A 26,300-nucleotide genomic window follows, 5' to 3' on the forward strand; every position below is an offset into this window, starting at 1 on the left:
CATCACACAATTAAATTTCAGCATATGTTTCCCTGAAGTTTAAGAAAGAAATTTCAAATTCTTGGTTGAAAAAAAAAATGGTGCGACTAGTGTAAGCTCGGGTTTGAAGGCTTCATATTTTAATTCAGTACGTTTAATCAAAACAATTTTTAATTCTACGCCTGTCGCATCACTACAGATATCAAAGATGTCCATTGTCATTTGGGATATTCATCTGAACACGATTGACTAATTCAAAATGGCGACAGCAAACGTTTTAAGTGATGATATCCCTAATAGATAAGGACAGCGGAGATTTGTGTGTACGTAAAAATAGTACTGGTTTAATCCCATTACATTGTGTGGCTGTGCCAAGCCAGGCTTTATGGACCATGTGTTTTTCGTCATTGTCTTTGCTTGTACATCTATTTTCTGGTAGGAGTCGGGTGTTGGAATGGTCAGTTTTTCTATCCGAAATTTTGATAACTCTTGTATTATTGATTAGTTTTAAATCTATATCTATATACACGAGTATACAAAATATTATTACCGTCCTCTATCAAACAACTCCCTTCTAATTTTTATTAGTCTTGGTATATCATGTGTTGTTAAACATATAATCAAAGGGCAGCTATCATCTTTCTACCAATTTCTGAAATTTCTGAAAATTATTAACTGTTACAAATAATAGGGATAAATGTTCACAACTTCCCAATTAAGTCTTCTGAAACATGGATAAACGGTTGCCCGGAAAATTTTATTATTTGTTTCATTACTGTGGATTCATCATTATCCGTTGGATACCAATTTTCGTGGGAACAGGTGAACCACGAATTTAAATGTTCAACGAATTACAAATTTTCTATAGGCTTTGTATGCAGAGATTGGCAAAACCAAGAAATCAAATATCCACGAAAATGCAAGTTTCCTCAATCCACGAAAATCGATACCCACGAAAATTAATGAATCTACATTATATGTTTAATACAACTGTCATGTGTAGAGAAATCTTATGCAGATGATTCAAGCAAGTTACTTTTTAACAATGGAGTAGTTTCATCGCTTGTGATGCGAAGTTTACGTGATCTCTTTGGCATAGAAAGTTCAAGTCTTTTCCAAAAAGATTTAACATCCCTTTGACTGGTTTCTCCTGGCCACGTAATGTAAGTGACGGATTGGATTATGTGTTTTAAAGTATCGTCCATTGAACCTTGTAAATTGTCATATTTGTCTAGTAATATTGGAATGATCTTGTGCTTTGATTTAGTAGCAATCATTTCAGCATGAGCCATTTCCAATTCAAAAGTGGTATACCCTCCTTGAAGATACTCCCTGCTTATTATCAGTATAGTACGACGGCTGTTAGCAATGGAATCCACTATGTTGTTAGCAATTGCTGAAATAGAAGTACGTACAATTAATTTCATAATCTATTAATTCAAATTTTGTGTATCTGCGTAGTGAATTTCATTATTCATAAATAAGTTCCACTTGGTGGCGTGACGAGTATTAATTCTTAAATAAGAGACTAGAGTAGTTTACCGATATTTAAATCTCATATGATTTGTAGATCAGACGACTTTTTTGTATCTTAATATCTAAGACCGCGGAAACATGTTGCTAATGAGTTGAGACACAGACACAGTCATCGTATCGGTCAACCAATTCGTGATTGTGACCGTAAAATTTGTGTTAGATCGATTTCAGTCGTTTTTCCTTATAGCTCTGTTGGAACAGTTTGTGTGTCTGTTGTTTATGAAGTCCTTATAGTGTGAACATGCACAAACACAACGTATAACTTTAGATATGTTAACGCCATACGATTAAGCGGAAAGATATGTTATTACTGAGAAATGAGACGCTGACAATGAGATAGTTAGTTGCAATCATCAGGTTAGTCATAGATTCTAGTTTGAAGCCCTTCGTATGTGTCAATATCGAGAAAAAGATCAAGATATATGCAGAGCTTCTTTTTTCGGTGATATCCTTTATTTCAAGTTTAATGGGATATATTCATTGCAAGCACTCAACCGTGGGTTATCGAGTGACAGGACATCATCAATATATCTGAAAGTGAAATAAAAGATCCTTGCAAGATCCTTCGTATTTTTCTTTGTATGAGTTCTGCTTAATCTGAGTGAAAGAAAAAACAAGTCGTCCTCTAGGTGTATACAATTATCACCCATTGGATTTCCAACTGTTTGTTGAAATATCAATCCACCTACTCAACAAATATAATGTCGATCAAAAGAGGTGTAAAGCGTAGAAAAATCAAAATTCTTGATATCAAAGCAAAATTGTCAAGTTTGTGATTGAAGATTTTGGAGTAGATCTTAAAATCATTCAAGAATCCCATCATACTTGTATATGGATACAGACAATGATTTATATTTCTATCAATATCCACTTATTTTAATTTAAAAATATATTTTAGGACATTTCATTAGAAGTACGAGTTTAACGGAATTTACTGGTATGTAAACTCGCCCTTTCACTTACAAACTAGATGAATTGGATCTTATTCAGCTAATAAGTGAATCGACCTAGATTACACACTAATAAATTCTTTCAAATAAATACATTTTACTATAACAAATAGTATACATTTTCGGTTACATATAATAAGATATTCTGCAATATGCATATCACACGAAGATACATTTGTATAGTAAATTAATCACAGGACGAGAAAAAAAATCATTTACTTTGTAAATGAAAACATTTTTTTTTTATTTCCTGCGTCCGAAGAGCCGTTTTCTGGAATTTATCATATTTTTCATCTTAATCAAATTTTCTCAAATTACTCGCATTTCATTTTATTCCAAACAGTACTTTTACATGGGTTGATTTTTTTTAAGACTTACCTTTTCCTGGTAAAAAGTCTTTATGGTGAATGCACAATTTATAACCCAACTGTGTTTCCAACTTCATGTAAAGTTTACTGGATACAAACTGGTGGTCTACGTCTTGTGACTTGAATGATATAAATGCGTCCCATAATTTTGAATCTATAAAAACAAATTAATGTTAAACTTTCCGTTAGAATTAAAATCTTGCACTTTTAAACTCATTTATAATGCATGTACCAAGTCAGGAATATGACAGTTGTTATCCATTCGTTTGATGTGTTTGAGCTTTTGATTTTGCCATTTGATTATGACTTGTATCTAGAAATTGACTATGAGGGTCGGTTGAAAACAAAACTTTACGACAAAAGAGATGATTTCAGCTTCCCAATTGTGAATTTTCATTCTTAAACCAAGAGTTCCAAATGGTGAAGTTGAAATCATCACTTTGTAAATTTTACGGACGCCATCAATGTTTGTTGACCGTTATGGAATATCCGTTTCACAGATTATATCGGATATGTTCCCTATGTCGTAACTATAATCCCGTTCCCTTTTCACGAATGTGACCTACCGAATTAGACTATTTACCTCTATTTGTGACATTTTTACCTATTGTTTTTGTTCACACATCGTTGTCAATATAATGGAATTTGATGCAACTGTCATACAAGTGAGAGGTTTAGCTAGCTTAAAAACCAGGTTCAATCCACCATTTTCTACATAAGAAAATGCCTGTACCAAGTCAGGAATATGACAGTTTGTTATCCATTCGTTTGATGTGTTTGTTTTTTTGATTTTGCCATTTGATTGGGGACTTTCCTTTTTGAATTTTCCTCGGAGTTCAGTATTTTTGTGATTTTACTTTTTTCTTCATTTGAAAACGTTTTAAAAAAAGAGAGAGAAGGTACAAGGGGGCAATCTAAAACCCGAAGTCGAAGAAAGACTAACAATACCATGACCAAAAGAAAAAAGACGAAAAAATAACCGGATAGTCCTGCAAACACTTAACTAAAGATTGGTTAAAAGGAAACCCACCAACATATTGGTTTAATATAAGAAATAATAACTTTATATATTTAAAATTTGTAAAATATAGTTTATTATTTGACTTTTCATTAAATGATTTCTTTAATTTTCTCATATGAGACTAATATTCTCTAACTTTCATTATTTCAGTATTTAATTGAAAAAAAGTGTATTAACAAAATACTTGCCATCATCTTCAGCCTTTTGAAATGTATATGCTATTTGCAAAAACAACATTGGTTTATTCTTCCTCAGAACAAGTCCAGTTACAACCAACAATACAAGAAGACAACATATTAAACCTAATATAAAGACAACCTTCCTGTTCTCTGAAAACAAAAGCAGAACAGTAGAATATCGCTTATAAAGTAACATTATACGTTTAGAAACAAGAACAACAATCGGTGTAGGTTCAGACAGAGTTGTAGAATTGTTCTAGCTTATTGTATACGTTTACAGTCGGTTAGAAAGTAGTTACAGTACGAATAGTTTATCTAACTCTCAAGAGTACATTTGACGAAACTGTAATTGGTCAGTGCTATCATTTGAATCTCTTTAAAAAATCTAGAGTGTCTCGTTTGTTTGAATAACTATTTGTTATAAAATTTCATAAGCTAAAGGTCTAAATTTACCCTGTTTAATCATAGTTATATACGTATTTTAAATATACTAATATGACATAATCAATACTGTACATGCTACCTAATATTCTTAATTGTATAGATTATACAGTTAGAATGAATACCTTTAGAATCGAGAAGTGATAAATGTGTTGCAGTGCTATTAACATTTAACCCGTCTCCATTAGTTGCAGAGCAAATGTAAGGTCCAACATCGTTTAAATCCAATTTTTCAATTGTTAGTGATGGATTCTCTGGTGTAGGTTTACTGTACTTTCCTGTGTTAGATGAAGGTTCTAGTAGATGATATTTTCCGCTAGAATAAAAATACCAGCGGACCTCACTGATGTCGTTGGATTTAGATGTTATGCTACAACCCAAGGTTATAGAACTTCCAATCTCACCTACATATGATGGCTTGGAGACTGTTACATTTAATCCTGTAGCAAAAGTGTACTAGTGTCAAGAAACATTAATTTGTATACCGAATGGTTTTAGTTTAGTTTTGAAATCTTTTCCTGTACAATGTAGCTTCTACATGTCTGTTCTTGATATCGTAAATTGGCATACAAAAAATTGCGCGCTGATGTCAAAGCGATATTAAATTTGTTCTTTACATTCAATATAAATACATTACATAGTTCCATACGATTTCGTAATTTAGATTAGCCGAGTCATGTCAAAAGTTATATTTTATTTTCGTTTTAAATATAACTTATCTATGACTGTGCTTGATACAAAATATGCTTCGGTCAACGCTTTAACACCAAAATAAAATTACAAAAAGAAATATTCAATTCTTGATTTCTTGATTGACAACATATTTGTTACGATTGGATGACGTGTTTTTCAACTAACAATCGACATTCCCATGGGAACCAACTGTGCTTCTCTTCTTGCCGACTTGTTCCTTTGTTCATATGAGGCTAACTTCGTACAGGAACTTCTTAGGAGGTGAGAAAAGAAGTTAGCAGTATCCTTTAACATCACTTTCCGCTATAGAGATGATGTTCTGTCACTAAATAACTCAAAATTTGGTGACTATATTGAACGCATCTTTCCAATCGAACTTGAGATAAAGGATACAACAGATACAGTTAAGTCTGCCTCATATCTTGACTTACATCTAGAAATTGACAATGAGGGTCGGTTGAAAACAAAAGTTTACGACAAAAGAGATGAATTCAGCTTCACATTGTGAACTTTCTATTTCTATGTAGCAACATTCCAGCAGCGCCTGCATACGGAGTATATATCTCCCAGTTGATACGATATTCCATATTTCCTATCATGATTTCTTTGATAGAGGGTTGCTGCCTACAAGGAAGCTATTAAACCAAGTTGAAATCATCCCTTCGTACGAACGCCATCGCGAGTTGGTTGACCGTTATGAAATATCTGTTTCACAGATAACGATGGATATGTTCCAATTGTCGTACTTACAATCCCGTCCCCTTTTCCGCCGAATATAAGCTACCGAATTAGACTTATCACCGGACCGAATTAGACTTATCACCGGACCAAATTAGACTTATCACCGGGCTTGTACTTACATGAGCAACTCGACGGATGCCACATGTGGAGCAGGATCTGCTTACCCTTCCGCAGCACCTGAGATCACCCCCAGTTTTTGGTAAGGTCGTGTTGCTCAGTCTTTAGTTTTCTATGTTGTGTTTTGTGTACTGTTGTTTGTCTGTATGTCTTTTCTTTCTAAGTCATGGCGTTGTCAGTTTATTTTCGACTTATGAGTTTGAAAGTCCCTTTTTGGTATCTTTCTCTCTTTTTTAAATAGCATGCTACTTTTGAAAGGTTACAACCATTCATCAGAAGCTATATAAACATGTGGTTGACCTTTTTTTTATCTAAGATTCGAAACTATTTGATAAATAACCACAGTACTCAAAACATTTTAGAATACCGGTAGTTAATTTTTATTTACAAACAGATCTTCGGGAAATTACAGACGTTACCTCAGCCAGAAAACCCGAGCTAAACTTTGTTAAAATAATAAAAAGACGTTGCATCAACTTTTAAACTCGTTCCATTTTTCTTAGTAGAAGTTACGTTAAGATGACCCACCCAAAAAATGACCTCTGATGTTTTTAGCTCACCTGACCGTTCGTGAGCTTTTCCCATCACTTGGAGTCCGTCGTCCGTTAACTTTTACAAAGATCATCTACTCTGAAACTACAGAGCCAAATTTTACCAAACTTTGCCACAATCATAATTAGGGTATCAAGTTAAAAAAATGTGTCCGATGACCCCGCTTGCCAATCAAGATGGCCGACATGGCTAAAATTTGCACATAGGGGTAAAATGTAAGTTTTGTCTATTATTTTGAAAACCGCTATAAATAGAAAAAATCTGACAGGGGCAAAAAAGTTCCGAATGTTGAGCTCTACCCATTACTTATTTACGTCAAAATTGTTAAACAATTTCTTATTGGAGTTATTGTCCTAAAATGACGAATTTTACTACAATTTTTCTATTATGCCTATTATCTTGAAAACTATTATAATAGAAGAAGAGAAACTTTAAACAGCAAAACTGATCATTAAGACAAGATCTTCAAATAATAGAAATAAGAAGATGTGGTGTGAGTGCCAATGAGACATAAGTTAATATAGCGGAAATCGTGAATCGAATCCTTATTAGAAGTATTGCCCTTAAATGACAATTTTCACCATTTCTTTTGTGTTTTTGCCTAATATCTTAAAAACTACAATAGATAGATAGAAACTTTAAACAGCGTAAGTGATCAGTAGACAAGATCTACAAATAAGTCTAATAGCCGAATTCTACAGTGGACTGGTTATTGAAGTTCTTGCTCTTTAATGACGATTTTTACCAATTGTTTTGCGTTTTTATGCCCCACCTACGATAGTAGAGGGGCATTATGTTTTTCGGTCTGAGAGTCCGTTCGTCCGTCCGTCTGTCTGTCCCGTTTCGGATTAAAGTTTTTGGTCAAGTTAGTTTTTGATGAAGTTGAAGTCCAATCAACTTGAAACTTAGTACACATGTTCCATATGATATGATCTTTCTAATTTTAATGCCAAATTAGAGTTTTGACCCCAATTTCACGGTCCACTGAACATAGAAAATGATAGTACGAGTTGGGCATCCGTGTACTATGGACACATTCTTGTTGCCTATTATCTTAAAAACTATAAAAGATAGGTAGAAACTTTAAATAACAAAAATGATCAGCAAGCCAATATTTACAGTCAGGTCAAATTCTGCCAAAAAAGTTAGTAAATAGGAGTGCATGATTACCCTTAAATAACAATTTGTTTTTCCTCTTTTGTGTTTTGGGCAAAAACTAAATAAGAGAGAAACTGTAAACAGCAGTCTACAATGTTGAAGATGCACATAGACCTAGGTGAGCGACACAGGCTCTTTAGAGCCTCTAGTTTATTTTTATTTTCATAGATTTTGAAGATTTCTTTTATACTGAATTCAAATATGCAATGAAAAGGGGGTTCACCGTGCTCGTGTGTTTTCTTTACTAAAAAGGCACGTAATTTGACATTTCTTTGTCATACCCAAAACTTTGAAAGCCAAGGATTTATAAATACTTGAATACTTATAATTGGGGAGGTAAACATGATATAAAGCGACCCAAAAACAAAAGACAAACTCATGTAAGGTCATGCCTAAAGGAGTTGGAACCTCAATATCTTAATAATTTTTAAATTTATCTACTAAGATTTTAAGAAAGGTATGTTGTAAATCATGTCAGTACCGAACCACTGACTAGTGAGCTGATGATACTTTTGGGACAAGTATTTCATCCACAGCCGTGTTTCGAAGCGCTTTCCTGAATTTACCTTTACCAGTAATGCTAAAACCCAAAATTATGAAAGCAAAGAAAATTACCAAAAAATGAAAAAAAAATGTGTAAAAATTGTCATTGTAGATCTTGTCTCGTTGATTATGAGTGCCTTTAGTTTAAAGTTTCTCCCTATCAATTAAATTTTCAAGATAAAAGCAACAAAAAAAGGCAAAATCTTCATTTAGTAAATGGGCTATGTCACAGATTTTGCTAAAATTTTGCATATAACCTTGGCTCGAACTAAAACTGAAAATCGGAAAAAATTATGCATTTATCTCTTTTATTATCTGAAATTTTACTGTTTGAGTTCTTTCAAAATAGGTGAACATTTATATAGAAAGCACATAAAATCGGCGAAAAACCTTCTTAAATTTGTCTTAAAATCATTCTCTTATCTCCAATATATAGATTTATCTTTAAAAAAAACTTGTTGTTGATACATAATTTTTCCGTTTTAATGATTTTGTTGATATAAAATAAATGTTCATCTATGTTGAAAGAATTCAATCAGTAATATTTCAGTTGATAAAAAGAGATAAATGCATTATTTTTTCGATTTTCAGTTATAGTTCAACGAGCCAAAGTTGTATGCAAAATTTTACTAAATTTAAAAATTTGTGACATAGCCCATTTACTGTACCTTGACCTTAAGGGCAATAACTAGCAATATCGAGTAAAATTGACAAAAGACTATTATTTTCATATTACCGACTGTTGACTCTGGAGTTTTCCCACAGGTCTCACTTTTTGGTAGGACATTCTGGTACTTGGTCCAGTAAGGGCTAAAAGGAGTAAAATCAAGCTTACAATCGGATTATTGGGGGAGGGGGGTCACTTTTTTCTGATGTTTTTTTTCGTGTAGAGCAAATTAAAACAAGTTAATTTTACCCCCAAATTGCACCGACTGTAGGCTTGATTTTACTTTTTTTATTTGCTCTTACTTGACCGAGTAAGACGTAACCTGTCGAAAAATTATAAACTCCCGATCAAAAGTCGGTAACCGTAGTATGAAAATAGTCTATTCCGGTAAAATAGAATCAAAGGAAGACTATGGCATTCTGGTTTCAAACAAGGTTACTGTTTTTATTTACCTCTTATATAATTATTTTTTTAGATATTAGCCAAAATATTTGATTATCATTTGTTCTATTTTTGCAAGAACGGCCATGTTTATTGTTGAATTAAATTAACAAACTTGATGGTCCAGTAGACTGTTGAGTTTTAAAATTTAACGCCGACGACGAAGGACGAACGAAAGATGCAAAGTAATAGGTCACACGGTGATTCGGTGCAGATGAGCTAAAAAACGAGAATAAAATTAGTACATACCAATTACATCTAAATAGAAGTATTCATTGTGCTTAGATCGAAATTGATGACACATGTAAAACCCTTCGTCAGATAAATGTAGGTCTTTGATCTGAAGATTGTAAAATCCTTTGTTAAAGTTTCCAACTATTTTCAACCTCGGTTTCAAGTATTTCGGGATGTTATTTAAATAGAGATGGTTCTGAATGCAATAGTTGGTTTCATTAGGAGGTCCCTTCCAAATTATACTGTGTTCAGTTGAAAGTCCCCGTAGAGAACAGTTTAATGTAATGGTTGAATCAATAATTCCTCTTATATAAACTGTTGTCTCATAACCTGCAATAAAAATATACATATTATCAAATTCATTTGCTGTAAAGTGGGAAATTTTCGCTAATTCCGCGATTACCATAAAAATGCTAAAATATGTTCTCACGTGAATTTGATCTTCATTCAAGGTTATAATTAAGGGTAAGAAAAACGCGAAAATAAAACGTGGCGAACCATGTGTTTTTTGAAATCGCAAAGGTTAAACCCCGCTAGATTATCAACGGCTGTAGTTCCGTGAGTTGATATCATCCTTTTATAATTTGAAACAAAAGAACCTCCTTTAAAAATTCTGGATCTGCGTCTGCTACGATACGTTAAATACGGTTGTCCGAAATAAACAAAATACCAACCATAAAAGGACGAGAAAGCTAGTATCCATCTATAGATATTTTCTAAATCCATAATCCTCAGTTTTCATGATATTTTTCTACTTGTATATAAAATTCTACTTAGAAAAATAAAATGAAAAATTTTAGGTTCCACTTCTTATTATTAATATATATATCCAATTACGATTAAGTATTTGTTTTTATACACGTACTTTAAAGAGACTTCCTTGTTACATTATTGTACTGACCTCATTATACTCGGAAGCATCATGTCTTCTGAATATTGGCAAAGCAACTCATCCGATTAACAATTCAAAAGTGGCATTTTGTACGATTTTATTTTGATGCGTAATATAGTTTTATGTACTGTTTTATGAACAGTTTTTGTTTGTGCGTCTTTAACAAGAATCGCGGCGTTGATCGTAAAGAAGTTTTAGTACGAATTATGCGCTTTCGGTTTTGCTACCACGCAAAAAGTGAAAAAAGTGAGATTACTATGATCTGGAATGTCCTATCATATAGTCTGAAAGCAATCGTATACATTCGTAGCAGAGTCCTACAGATCGAGAAAGGTCCGAAGAGGTCTGCAAATCACTGCAGACAGTTAGGTACGTCGTGTAACCTTCGGGGCCGATTTGTCGTGTCGGATTACAATCGTCACTATGTTGTGACAGACTCTTTTGTATCGGTTCACTGTCTGGTCACTGTTTGGTCTCTATCTGATCGCATTCGGGAGAATCGGGACGCTGTTTGGGCAGATTCGGTCTTTTTTACCATGCGAAAGTTACTGAAGTCAGATGAGAAATGGATTGAGAACAGGATAAACAGGACGCTTCCTGAACAATATCTGATTGCCAGCCACGAATCATACAATTTGGATCAGACTTCTGAAATATTTTAATCGGGAATGATCTTATCAAGGACGGCAGTAAAAATCCCGAATGTGTGACTGGGGCTTTAAAACACCCAATAAAATTACAAAAAGGAGCATTCAATTCTTATGTGATATACATGTTTGCACTGTTCTGAGTCACAACTTTTGATAGAAAGGTGCATGTAAAATAATGAACGAAAATTTGTTATTACATTTATGAAGTGATTGTTTCAGAATATACCAATGTATTTTGTTGAATCACGGATGGTTTTTTTGGCATAGGATATATTTAAATCACATGTTTCAAACATAAAAAACACTAAAATTGTTCTAAATATTTTTTTTAACACTCTTTCGGTAATAGAAGCTTGTAATTTGGAGGATAAACTTAATTTTGAAGGAATGATTAAAACATAAATATAGATGAAGTATTAATAACGTGTGAAACCAATTTCATTTCTCGTAACGTGCGTGTGCTTCAGTCTAAAATTATCCGGCAAATGTTTTGAAAGTCAAGAATTTTCATCATTTAGGAGCTTCAAGGAAGTTGTCTTGTGAAAACAAAAAATAAAGTCCTAAATATAACTGCCCTGATCGTTTAGGATCAACTTTACATGTAGCGACCTTGTATTTTGTTATTGTTTTTTTAAACAGACTGCATTTCTCGAATCGAACTTTATTTTACAGAAAGAATAATTTTTTTATGGCCTTTAGTTTATTAGAGCGGATTTATGGAATTCCGTTTTGTCAAGTTTTTTTCATTATGCCATTTAATGATTTTAAAGACAGTTTTAGAAGAACAGACGGATAAACGACAAAATGTCCAAATTTTGTTTATAAAGTATACTAATTTATGTAGGAAGTAAACACAATAGTGACGAACCTTGTAAATAATTTGAGGAGCTGATCGTGAATTGAAAACAACACACCCTTCATGTCTTAAGTGCAATCTCTTAACTGCATCAGTTCTGCTTCTAAGTAGGCACAGTCATCACACGACATTATACTATTTTTATTGAAATACGGAAAACAAGATAAATATAGTACACTTATGTCAAGGGGGATGTCAAGAGAAGGGAAGTTATGAATGAGGATGATCCTGTTATTACTTTATAAGTTAAACTAAAATAAATCGGGTTAAGATGAACAATTCTTAAAACTGTGAAAATTTCCTTATTTTGATATCATACCATTGGGAAATATATTAAGTTATGAGCAACAGACTTACCCAACTAGAAGTTTGGTTTAAAAGAAGATTGTACCGCACACCTGGTATCTATACACAGTATTATAGACCAAAGAAAAGAAGATAATGTCAGCCCAATTTTGATAAAAATTTGTGAAAATCCTCAAGTTTCGAAAAAACAATTATCGCTGTATGGTTTCAGAGAAGATTTTAAAAAAAATGGCCAATCACAGAAAAAATGTCTCTGCAAATAATGTTTTTCATAGGACAAAAACCAAATGATTTCATATGATTTCAACGTTAACTATAGAGCAAAAATGTAAATAACTAACAGGTCACCGTAAGGCCCTCAGCAATGAGCGCAACACATTCTGAAAAGCAAGATAAAGATAAAAGGCCATGAGATAACAACATGTGAAATAATTCAAAAGAGAAAACGTAAAACATCATTCAAGGTCATAACATTCAATAACAAAAAAACAAATGTTGGCAGACTACAACCATCTACAACCATGACTACATACTTGGGACAGAGACATAAATAACGTGACAGGAATAAACATGTTTTGAGCACTCAACCTTAAGCCTAATCTGGGACAATGTAAGAAAATTATATAAAGATAAGGAGATGTGGGTATGATTGCCATTGCTACAACTATCCAACAGAGTCCAAATGACGTGGATTTAAGCAACTATAAATAGGTCACCATTCGGCCTTCAAAAATGAACAAAACCAAAACCATATATAGTCAGTTTAAAAAGCCCCGACATGAATAAATGTGAAACGACCCAACGGCCTGATTTGTGACAAAATAAAATAAACAAAATACACATTGGTAAAAGACATTAAAATTGGTACCGTTTATATTATATGGCAGCTATAATCTGTAATCGTGTGTATAAACTGTACATTTGAAATTACCTCCAGGGGGTCTGATTTTGTTCATAAACATATTTGATTTATAAATCACGATGTATTTATACATCTTTTGTTTTCCTAGTGTGTCATTTACAAACTACTAAATCATATAGTGTTGGCTGTTTGTCTGTTATAAAGAACAAATAAGTATTTTATATAAGAGACCCGTACACATGTGGTGGCGAGGAATGTGATCGCACCCCTTTTGAAAAAAAAAAGAATTGAGCACATTTAAAGTCGGATTTTGCGTCAAATATTGACAATTAAAGTTGAAATTTGTTGTTATTTCACTTTTCTATAGAACCCAAGGACCTGTACAATTTCTATATGTCAGAATTACGGGAATGTTCAAGTCTCATATGTTAGAGTTAGAGCCTATACATGTCAGATTTATGTTTAAGAATCTATGGTCTGGTAAAGAATATATTTCCGTAGAACTTAAAAGTGATCGTGTATTTGAGTTAAGTAGTAATTTCATATGACAACAAAAACGGATATGCAATGAATATTCTGTTTCTTGCTTCGTAAGATAAGCACATTACAATCAATTACATTACATAGAATGGATTGGACAAAACTTGAAGAACCATTGCCGCCCACTCTTGATACTTAATTGTTTTTTTTTTCACATTTAAGTTAACTGCATTTGTTTGATAATAGGTACAAGCTACTGTTCATGCTCTTTGTTTTGGGTGGCGGAATGGGTTTAATGAAATTTATTTCAGCATTTTGTATAAATATTTTCTCTTATTAATAGAGTTAAATGTATTTTCCAAGTTGATATGATTATCATAACGACATGCAATTAATCAAACTGAAAGATAGCAGTGTTAAGGTGCGGTTCTGATTTCTGAAAATATTTCAACTGTATGATTCCAGTCAAAAAAGATTTCTATTTGTTACTTAACTGAAAATGCATTGAAATAAATTAAAAATGTAACGAAAGTGTACAACTGTTGTCGTTCATCGTAAAGTTTTTTACAGAAGAGTATTCCTAGACCGACAAAGGACCTTGCCTGTGTTTAGATTGAACTCATGATTGATTTCTCTACAACTGACTACAAGCATTGGCGAATTCACAATACATATCGAAGTACGTATAGAAATGATGAAAAGCCCCGGCAATGGTAGCTAAATATGATGACAAAAATAGCTCTCTTCCCAATTAAAATCTTAAATATTTCGTACAATATCCGCGAGGACGCCATTGGTTATACAAAAAGAGGCGGAAAATACCAAGGGGACATTCAAAGTCGAAGAGAAACTGACAATGCAATGGGGAAAAATCGAAAGACGACAAAAAGCCATTTCATGTGCTCCGGAATGGGTAAGATCGTGCTTCACAAATAGCGTCTGTCATGTTGCTCTTTTTAATAAAGTAAAAGCATGCATAATAGCCATGTTACCATACTGACAACTTTTGAAAATCCCCATGGTTTTTTTTACGCAACAACATTTTAAATGTTTACAATTTTCGCCGCGTTTTTGCGTACACTGTTTTTTACTCTAGAAATAGTGTCATGTCGCTTCTTTTTTTTTCTTTTGGTATAATGATGATGAAGCTAATAAGCCTGTATTTATTTTATTGTATAGAAAAGTTAGTGCTTGCAGGTAGAATACCAGCAAAATTGTTTCATGTGTAGGAATAATTGACTGTTGATCGGTGGTCTCCTCCGGGCATTCCGACTTCCTCTACCAACAACAAAACTGGTACCATCAAACAGCTTAGGTCGGAAGTGTTTTAAACACCAACAAACAAACAGCTCTTTAGCACTGAAAGACTAGCGCTGATCATTGCTTTGAAGATCACAAATGCAAGGTAACATCTAAAAATTACAGAATAAACGAGCAAAGAAATCTAACTCATATGATTATAGTTTGTACGACAATATCATTGTGAAACACTGAAACAAAAGCCAATGGGAACATCAGAGTACATGAGTTATGTACCACACAATGGCCTCAAGCTTTCTTTTATATCAAAGGAGAACAGTACATTATTAAAATGACCTAAAGTTATCGTGTTGTATAGGATCATAACTGATATCATATCACATATTCAATTTGTCTTAAGGTAATACCATTTGTGTGACAGGATTCTTTAACAGTAACACGTATTACACATGCAACTAGATGCCATCCGTATGTACAATGGAAACTTCCGCTTGATATCTGTTGTTGCTATAACGTGATGAACCTTCGACGTAAGTATACCATATGTTACATAAATTAAAACAAATTCTTAATCCTGAAACAAAATAGGATACCAACAAATTAGACTCCTTTTTAAAAAAGTCACTAAGACTGAGGGCAGGGAATCCTTGAAAATATTTCAATCTGTGTGTAGGCCTATATAGGGAGAGAGAGATAAATAAAAATGATTATTGTAAGATGTATACATGTATTGTTTATTTTCATTGTTTGTTATATATGTATGTTTGTAAGGCCCATATGGGCATAAAGCGCTTTTTCAATAACGATAATAATTAGCACGCCCGGTGAGATCATAGATGTATAAACCTATAAATCTATGGTGAGATCGATTTCCTAACAGTCAGAATAATACCAGTATGAATATTTCACATGTTGTATAATAAAGTGAAAAAAACAGCGGGAGCAAGAACTTTGAAACATCAGACGTCACCCCAACTATGGTACTAAGCTGAAAAATAAATCTATTAACCAATCACATGGTTTTATGGAGACGTATGAAACAGAATTCTAATTGCAAAGTCATGTGAAATAGGACCAGAGACATATAATACATTGTATTATCAGATTATATGTCTCTGATAGGACTTATTAATGTCATAATAAATTATATTGTCTATATATCTATGCTAGTATATCTGACTCTGAGTCATTTATATATATATATATATATGTCTCAGGCTGGAATATTGTCAAAGCGGAACATCATGGAGCTATTCCGTTCACATACTAATATTATATTCAAATGGTCAAAATGAAGGACGCTGCATAATATGTTTTTCCATGCCGTTGCATCGAATGAAATGCCACGATCAACAATTTCGCTCTCCTTTGAACTAGTAAAGTCTGTGAAGGTATACTATTCAGAACATTTGTTATCTAAAATTTTAAGAATTGTAGTTCATAAAGATAAACAAACACAGAACGTCAGAAGTTATCGAGATACTGTAGTAGTCAAGGAAGGCCAGATTCAACATAAAAAACAAACTAAACAATACACATAAGACAATAATAGTGTATTGATTGATTAAGACTTTGATCATAAATCATGTTACAATGAAAGTGTTGAGGACATCCAGCTAGATTTGGACAAAGAGAGACAACTCCATTATCATAGTTTCAGATTTGGGTTTGATTTTGTTTAAAATAAATCGGGCTTTTCTTATTTTCTTTTGTCATATTTGTCATGTACAATGTATTGATATAATGCATGGGGAAGTCATCTTTTTAAACCTAATTGCATGTCCAAATGATTTAGGGTCTATAATTTTTAAATATATAATATGGTAAGTTGTTCTTCACATAATATACCCCTCCATAATTATGTTACCCTACCTATTTCAGGAATAATTGGAGATTTTACGTGGACCTATGCAAACTTAAAGAAATTTTTTCCACTTCATGCGTCATTTGAGAATACTTTATTTGAACAACACATTTTTTAGCATTAAATATAAAGAAAAATGAATTATGCTTATTCACTTAAGATTTGAACATTTCAAGTTTATATTTATGTACAAGTAAAAATAATATGCAATATGCAATAGGTCAATCCCATCTCAATTTTATTGAAAATGTTTGCAAAGTATAATTTGTTGTTTTCCTGTATTAGGTGTTCAACAGAATGAAAGTTTTCTAAAGGATTATATCAAGAATTGAATATTTACATTTTTTTTGTAAACCAAGAAAATACATTTTTTCCTTATTCAACAAAAATACATGCCAAGGAAAATGAATGAATTTATAATATACAAAGAAAGTAGTGACCTCACCAATTCTGCTAAATTTGATCCATTGTGCTTTCTAAACAGATTTTATATATGCAATATATTGTAAATGTAGTGCTATAATTTTAGGGTAATAGTGCTAAATCCAATGGTGCTATTTGAAGATGCTGGGGGAGAAAATGAGACTTGCCTAAACTGGAACCTTCATGAAACAAAAAAAACCATTGTAAGCTGATTTGCATTATTGGGACAAATATATACAGTAAGTCTTCTCCAGTAACTTGTTCTGTATCAATGGAACCACTGTCTAAACCAAACAAAAACATACAGTAAGTACTCTCCAGTAACTTGTTCTGTATCAACGGAACCACTGTCTAAACCAAACAAAAACATACAGTAAGTCTTCTACAGTAACTTGTTCTGTATCAACGGAACCACTGTCTAAACCAAACAAAAACATACAGTAAGTACTCTCCAGTAATTTGTCTGTATCAACGGAACCACTGTCTAAACCAAACAAAAACATACAGTAAGTACTCTCCAGTAACTTGTTCTGTATCAACGGAACCACTGTCTAAACCAAACAAAAACATACAGTAAGTACTCTCTAGTAATTTGTCGGTATCAACGGAACCACTGTCTAAACCAAACAAAAACATACAGTAAGTACTCTCCAGTAACTTGTTCTGTATCAACGGAACCACTGTCTAAACCAAACAAAAACATACAGTAAGTACTCTCTAGTAATTTGTCTGTAGCAACAGAACCACTGTCTAAACCAAACAAAAACATACAGTAAGTACTCTCTAGAAATTTGTCTGTATCAACGGAACCACTGTCTAAACCAAACAAAAACATACAGTAAGTACTCTCCAATAACTTGTTCTGTATCAACGGAACCACTGTCTAAACCAAACAAAAACACACAGTAAGTACTCTCCAGTAACTTGTTCTGTATCAACGGAACCACTGTCTAAACCAAACAAAAACATACAGTAAGTACTCTCCAGTAACTTGTTCTGTATTAATGGAACCACTGTCTAAACCAAACAAAAACATACAGTAAGTACTCTCCAGTAACTTGTTTTGTATCAACGGAACCACTGTCTAAACCAAACAAAAACATACAGTAAGTACTTTCCAGTTACTTGTTCTGTATCAACAGAACCACTGTCTAAACCAAACAAAAACATACAGTAAGTACTCTCTTAATTTGTCTGTATCAACAGAACCACTGTCTAAACCAAACAAAAACATACAGTAAGTACTCTCCAGTAACTTGTTCTGTATCAACGGAACCAGTGTCTAAACCAAACAAAAACATACAGTAAGTACTCTCTAGTAACTTGTTCTGTATCAACAGAACCACTGTCTAAACCAAACAAAAACATACAGTAAGTACTCTCCAGTAACTTGTTCTGTATCAACAGAACCACTGTCTAAACCAAACAAAAACATACAGTAAGTACTCTCTAGAAATTTGTCTGTATCAACAGAACCACTGTCTAAACCAAACAAAACATACAGTAAGTACTCTCTAGTAATTTGTCTGTATCAACAGAACCACTGTCTAAACCAAACAAAAACATACAGTAAGTACTCTCCAGTAACTTGTTCTGTATCAACGGAACCACTGTCTAAACCAAACAAAACAATACAGTAAGTACTCTCTAGTAATTTGTCTGTATCAACAGAACCACTGTATAAACCAAACAAAAACATACAGTAAGTACTCTCTAGTAACTTGTTCTGTATCAACGGAACCAGTGTCTAAACCAAACAAAAACATACAGTAAGTACTCTCCAGTAACTTGTTCTGTATCAACGGAACCACTGTCTAAACCAAACAAAAACATACAGTAAGTCTTCTCCAGTAACTTGTTCTGTATCAACGGAACCACTGTCTAAACCAAACAAAAACATACAGTAAGTACTCTCCAGTAATTTGTCTGTATCAACGGAACCACTGTCTAAACCAAACAAAAACATACAGTAAGTACTCTCCAGTAACTTGTTCTGTATCAACGGAACCACTGTCTAAACCAAACAAAACCATACAGTAAGTACTCTCCAGTAACTTGTTCTGTATCAACGGAACCACTGTCTAAACCAAACAAAAACATACAGTAAGTACTCTCTAGTAATTTGTCTGTAGCAACAGAACCACTGTCTAAACCAAACAAAAACATACAGTAAGTACTCTCTAGAAATTTGTCTGTATCAACGGAACCACTGTCTAAACCAAACAAAAACATACAGTAAGTACTCTCCAGTAACTTGTTTTGTATCAACGGAACCACTGTCTAAACCAAACAAAAACACACAGTAAGTACTCTCCAGTAACTTGTTCTGTATCAACGGAACCACTGTCTAAACCAAACAAAAACATACAGTAAGTACTCTCTAGTAATTTGTCTGTATCAGCGGAACCACTGTCTAAACCAAACAAAAACATACAGTAAGTACTCTCCAGTAACTTGTTTTGTATCAACGGAACCACTGTCTAAACCAAACAAAACCATACAGTAAGTACTCTCCAGTAACTTGTTCTGTATCAACGGAACCACTGTCTAAACCAAACAAAAACATACAGTAAGTACTCTCTAGTAATTTGTCTGTAGCAACAGAACCACTGTCTAAACCAAACAAAAACATACAGTAAGTACTCTCTAGAAATTTGTCTGTATCAACGGAACCACTGTCTAAACCAAACAAAAACATACAGTAAGTACTCTCCAGTAACTTGTTTTGTATCAACGGAACCACTGTCTAAACCAAACAAAAACACACAGTAAGTACTCTCCAGTAACTTGTTCTGTATCAACGGAACCACTGTCTAAACCAAACAAAAACATACAGTAAGTACTCTCTAGTAATTTGTCTGTAGCAACAGAACCACTGTCTAAACCAAACAAAAACATACAGTAAGTACTCTCTAGAAATTTGTCTGTATCAACGGAACCACTGTCTAAACCAAACAAAAACATACAGTAAGTACTCTCCAGTAACTTGTTTTGTATCAACGGAACCACTGTCTAAACCAAACAAAAACACACAGTAAGTACTCTCCAGTAACTTGTTCTGTATCAACGGAACCACTGTCTAAACCAAACAAAAACATACAGTAAGTACTCTCCAGTAACTTGTTCTGTATTAATGGAACCACTGTCTAAACCAAACAAAAACACACAGTAAGTACTCTCCAGTAACTTGTTCTGTATCAACGGAACCACTGTCTAAACCAAACAAAAACATACAGTAAGTACTGTCTAGTAATTTGTCTGTAGCAACAGAACCACTGTCTAAACCAAACAAAAACATACAGTAAGTACTCTCTAGAAATTTGTCTGTATCAACGGAACCACTGTATAAACCAAACAAAAACATACAGTAAGTACTCTCCAGTAACTTGTTTTGTATCAACGGAACCACTGTCTAAACCAAACAAAAACACACAGTAAGTACTCTCCAGTAACTTGTTCTGTATCAACGGAACCACTGTCTAAACCAAACAAAAACATACAGTAAGTACTCTCCAGTAACTTGTTCTGTATTAATGGAACCACTGTCTAAACCAAACAAAAACATACAGTAAGTACTCTCCAGTAACTTGTTTTGTATCAACGGAACCACTGTCTAAACCAAACAAAAACATACAGAAGTACTCTCCAGTAACTTGTTCTGTATCAACAGAACCACTGTCTAAACCAAACAAAAACATACAGTACATACCAACTCATTCCTAGTGAACTTTATGCTATAGCTCCCTCATAGTTCCGAATATGAAGATTTTAATTGTGAAGAGAGAATTTTTTGGTCACACCAAAATTCCAATCATTTTTTTTTTGTCTTGAATGTTCATTAATGATTTTCGACTAGACATTTAGCACAACCTATTACATCAAAACTAGAGGCCAGTTTCATTTTGATGCTTACAGATATTTTTTTTTATTTGTTACTTTGCAAGAATAATTTTAACATTTGAATATATAAATCATATAATCAGATTATGTTTTTATATTGCTCTTTTATAAACGTTAATTATTTTATTTCAAATAAGATGATCCATAAAAGTTTGATCTAAATAAAATTCTGTTAACCTCTATGTTAGAATCTTGAATAATCAAGAAATATATAGTACATCGATGTACAATGCAGGTAAAAAAAATCTAAAAAATCTCATTCAGAATAAACAAGTTGTACGAAAAGCAATACTGCTTTTTATACGACTGCAAAAATTAAAAATTTTTTGGTTGTATATTGGTATCACGTTGTCGTCATCGTCGTTGTCGTCGTCAGCGTCGTCCGAAGACAGATGGTTTCCGGATAATAACTTTAGTATAAGTAAATAGAAATCAATAAAATTTTAACACAAGGTTTATAACCACTAAAGGAAGGTTGGGATTGATTTTGAGAGTTATGGTCCCAACTGTGTAGGAATTAGGGGCCAAAAAAGGGGCCCAAATAAGCATTTTTGTAGTTTCCAGACAATAACTTGTGTTAAAGTGTATGAATCTCTCTGAAATTATACCACAAGTTTCCATACTAGAAAGGGATGGTTAGGATTGACTTTGGGGGGTTATGGCTCAAACCATTTAGGAATAAGGGGCAAAAAAGGGGGAAAAACAAGGGTTTTTCTGGTTAAAGGACAATTGAGACAATTTAAAAGCAGTGTAAGGGAGGTAATCAAAATCAAAATCCAAATCAATTTAAATAACAATGTTTGATTACCTCCCTTACACTGCTTGTAAATTATGTATTAAGAAATGATGATTGTCTGAGATACTGACCATAACTTGAGGGAAAAAATTATTTTTTGGAATAAGGGAAAGGGGGGGAGGGTGAAAAAAATTGGAGGGGGACAATTTTTCTCATTTCAGATTTCAGAAATTAAAAGAAAATTTCTTCAAATATTTTTGTTTGGGGGGTTAATATTCAACAGCATAGTGTATTGCACAAACGCAAAAAAAACGGGGTAAAATTTTTTTTTGGGGGGGGGGGGGGGGCAATTTGCATAGTGTATTGCACAAAAGCAAAAAATTGAATATAAATTCAAATTATATAACCAATTTGAAGTTCTTTGACAACAGTTATTTTGTGTCAAAAATTTAATTACAATCCAAATTCAGACCTGTATCAAGCATGAATATTGTGTCTATTTTGGCCCCAACTTTTCAGGGTTGGACATCTGCGGTCGTATACAGCTGCGCTCAGCGAAGAAATTTATTTACACTTTATTCTGTTAATCTTTCTCACTGAAACATACCCTTCATCATGTTCATGTAAATAAATTTCTTTAATTGTTAAATGTTTATGCATTCAAAATGTAAAAATAAGGTAACAGTGCTAGTTGTCAGGAAATATTGGATTGCAAATTTACTTTTTTATATACATTTAATGTAAACAATAAATTAAATTATTGTTAAGTAAATGGAGGGTGGTATTGGGAAAGGATGATAAGAAAATCAAAATATTTTCAAGGGAGATAAGTTTTGTTAAAGTCAGGAAATAAAAAGTGAATCAGAGAAAAACAACTTTAAATTAGTTATCTTCCTGACCAATCACAAATTCTTTGATTAAAGAATTGAATGCTTCTTTTCCTAGTTTTACTGGGATATGAAATTGTTGACCAAGGTGCATTATTTTGTATAATGCGCAGAAGCACTTCATACTAAATATGTGCACAGTAAACGATTTAACAGTCCTTATCATAAAACCTCACCAAAAGAATTCAATTCTCAACACAAAACTAGGTAATTATGTGTTGATCAAGCTTTTTGGTTGGTTGGTTGGTTTTGAATATTCCTACCAAAAGTTGTAACATTGTCATGGATAGCCATGCCTTAAAACTTTGTTAGATGCCCAGGTTAGTCTGTACTCAGAGTAGATTTTGTGGTGTAAACACGGCCATATTTGTCAATTCCTTTTGATGAACCTTAATGACATTATGAAAAGAAAAGTGGTGGGCAATACTTTCTTAGACAGAGGAACTCAAAATTACAAAAGCAAAATTGCTGACATGAACAGTATACATTCTGAAGACTGATTGACTGTCAAACTGAGTGTCACTGAACTATACAAATGTAAGTGGCTCATGTCATTAGTTACTTTTGTACTTACAAGAATGAGACAGAAATGAGAATTATGGGTAATTATGATTTTCTTTAAAATGAAATTTGAGTATAATGGTTTAATAATCATTGTCTTTTACTTTTAAACAAATATTTTTAAAACAAGAACATCAAATTTAAAGAATAATTTCACTACATGGAGGTTTCATCAGGATTCACATTACATGGATGTTTCATGAGGATTCACATTACATGGATGTTTCATGAGGATTCACATTATATGGAGACCTTGATATACAAAATTTATTTGCACTTTATAATGCAGAAAAGTAAAAACTTACCTGGTTTTTGATGAGCATTTTTTTCAAGTCTGCAGAGATGGCAAAATTAACATAGCCTGAGTTTCACTTAATATGGTCCACTCAGTTCAACAGTTTAAATCGCCTATCTTAGCAGATATCTATTGTCCATGTCAATCAATACAGTTCACTACATTTATTATTTGAGGGTAGCTTCTCAAACATCTCTTCCAACTTAGTTTTTTTTAGCCCCTTCTGAACATGAACATCAAAATAAAGTTAAATTTTTACTATTTTGAAACTTAAAATGATTTGAATTTTATTTATCTAGTTCCAACCATCCCTTAAAATGTTTCCAGGTGCACAGGTTTTTCTGTACCCAGAGTAGAATATGTGGTGTAAATACGACCTTATTTGACATCCACGTCCCTGCAAAATCTGGTTTATACCTTTGTTATTTGCTTCAGATTTTGACAATGAGCATCTCTCTAATTATATGAACAATCAAGACATCCAGTCTCTCCCAAATTTATTACATTCTTATATCTCAAAAAATGTGAACCATGACGGAAATGCCTTTTTTATTTATTTAGAACCCCTCTTTCCTTTCAAAACCTTTGATCTACCCATGGTATTTGAATGCTTGATTGGTTATTTTACTTTTTCAGACTTGAAATGGAGGAAGTTTCAATATTACAAAATGATGTTGTTGACAAGGACTCCTCCCATTGGTCTTATAGCACACTAAGTCAAGAAATAACCATGTACATCAAAGCTGAACCTGAGGAAAATCCAACAAGTAACAAAAAAAGTGAGATAAAAGATTCTTCAAATGTAGAAAAGGAACCAAAATTAAATGTAGACATCAATTTAAAACAAGTTGTTGAAATTGATTCACTAGCTGAAAAAGAAATGCAAAATTGTTCTTTGTGCAAGGAAAAAATTCCTAAAGAAGAGGTTAACTTTCATATGAAAAAACACACAAAGGATTTCTCATGTGACATATGTAGCAAACACTTTAAAACATTTCAGGGATTGAAAAATCACTATGCAACCCATACTGGTGTAAGGAAATATGAGTGTGATTCATGTGATAAAAAATTCATTGATTTGGCAACCCTTAAAGAACACACTAATATACATACTGGTGATAAACCATACATGTGTGATATATGTGGTAAAGCTTTCAATCACCACAGCTCTCTTGGAAAGCATCGATATACACATAGTGATAAAAAACCTCATATTTGTGATGTATGTGGACGTGGATTTAAACGTAAGGATATCCTGAAGGAGCATACTAAGGTACATACTGGTGAGGGAACAAGGAAGTATAAAACAATAAAGGAATATAGATGTCTGGTTTGTAATAAAGTGTGTGGAAAAAATTCTCACCTCACCATACATATGAGGGTTCATACTGGTGAGAAACCCTTCAAATGTGAACTCTGTGACAGAAGATTTTCTGCAAACGAAGATAAAAAAAAGCATATGAAAGTTCATAAAGATTAACATGATTTTTCAAGCATTTCAACTATCATTCCGTTTGGTTTTTTATTTGTTATAATTACCATGCCATTTGAGCGTTTGTAATCACTTGGTATGTTTTGTGATCCTTCATAAATTTTTTCAGAAGTTCTCATCTGGAACCTCTTTTGATATGGACTATTTGAGATTAACAAAATTTGGATAAGATTATTAATATGGCTTTTTTTAAAAAAATGTTTGGAAGGACTGTTGTTTAGATTATTATACATGGATCTAAAGTCAATATTGCAGCCAACACAGAATACCTCAAAATCTTATGTTTTTTGTTGCTGAAAATATTTGGCCTGTGAAACTCAATTTGATCAGAATGGTCTAGAATTATAGTTTAAACTTATATCTGGACCAAATTTAGCCCTGATTTTGTTTGTATGTTTATATATAGAAATTCTCTATTTTTGAAAAGGTTCAGTATATGTAGCATAAAATATAAACTATCAAAATACTCAAATTTTGTAAAACAACATTGGAGTCCATGACAACATTAATATTTTAAAGTCGTCACGCTATCACCATGTTTACTCTTGAGTATAATAAACAACTCTTGGGTACTTAATTTTTTTGCTGTGAAACCCCTCTCATAAATGGCCATTATTTCTATAGACAGAAATTTTCAAGAACAGCAAAAATATTTAAATGCAATTTTGAATATAGATTTACTTGGGTTTTATTTGTGTAGGCTGAAATTTGAATATGATATTTCACTTTCAAATTTATATTTAATGACCTCAAAATTTCATGCAGTTGGTATTATTGTTAGGCCAAAAAAATATAGCTCTATTTACTGTGTACCCTAAATTTTCATGTCTATCTTAACACATATTTTTGGACATTTTGGGTAAAGCACCTTTATTAAAGTCTACAGTGCATTTCCCAATATAGCTCTGTGTTAAATGTTCTAGAAAAAAATAATTTACATTCCTACAGGTCTACTAAGTCCTTCCTTATTTTTTTTCTGCCAGAAGACAGGAAACAATTATGCATGACTTGTATTTTGGTTTGTCCATATCAATGAAATTTTATAGGATAATACATTCAACATATTTTTTTCTAAAGCATGTGCATCATGTTAATTAAATTAAATATCCCAGAGATGTTTTAACTCTTACAGACTTATGATTCCTCATCACTGTTAAACATTTGTAAATAAAGCTGCTAACTTTCATCATTTATGTGGTTTGAGGACTAATGTAGA

At 32.8% G+C, this 26,300-nt stretch overlaps 1 protein-coding gene and 1 long non-coding RNA gene across 2 annotated transcripts; one reads left to right on the forward strand and one right to left on the reverse strand.

The window, feature by feature from the left end:
* Positions 1-533: 533 nt before the first annotated feature.
* LOC127734502 (interleukin-18 receptor 1-like) lies at positions 534-10,429 on the reverse strand. Its single transcript, XM_052244407.1, has 6 exons — positions 10,295-10,429; positions 9,636-9,950; positions 4,600-4,914; positions 4,043-4,183; positions 2,844-2,987; positions 534-1,375 (listed from the first exon to the last, which is right to left on the reverse strand). Exons 1-6 carry the CDS (start codon positions 10,344-10,346, stop codon positions 990-992), a joined length of 1,353 nt encoding a protein of 450 aa, XP_052100367.1. The 5' UTR covers positions 10,347-10,429; the 3' UTR covers positions 534-989.
* A 5,781-nt stretch (positions 10,430-16,210) lies between these two features.
* Positions 16,211-25,080, forward strand: LOC127734510 (uncharacterized). The gene is made up of 3 exons (XR_007997635.1): positions 16,211-16,317; positions 17,320-17,452; positions 24,229-25,080. It is a non-coding gene; the product is annotated as an uncharacterized LOC127734510 (long non-coding RNA).
* The last annotated feature ends 1,220 nt before the right edge of the window (positions 25,081-26,300 follow it).

This window comes from Mytilus californianus, unplaced genomic scaffold, assembly GCF_021869535.1.
Source record: "Mytilus californianus isolate M0D057914Y unplaced genomic scaffold, xbMytCali1.0.p SCAF_3, whole genome shotgun sequence".
NCBI classification, from domain to species: domain Eukaryota; kingdom Metazoa; phylum Mollusca; class Bivalvia; order Mytilida; family Mytilidae; genus Mytilus; species Mytilus californianus.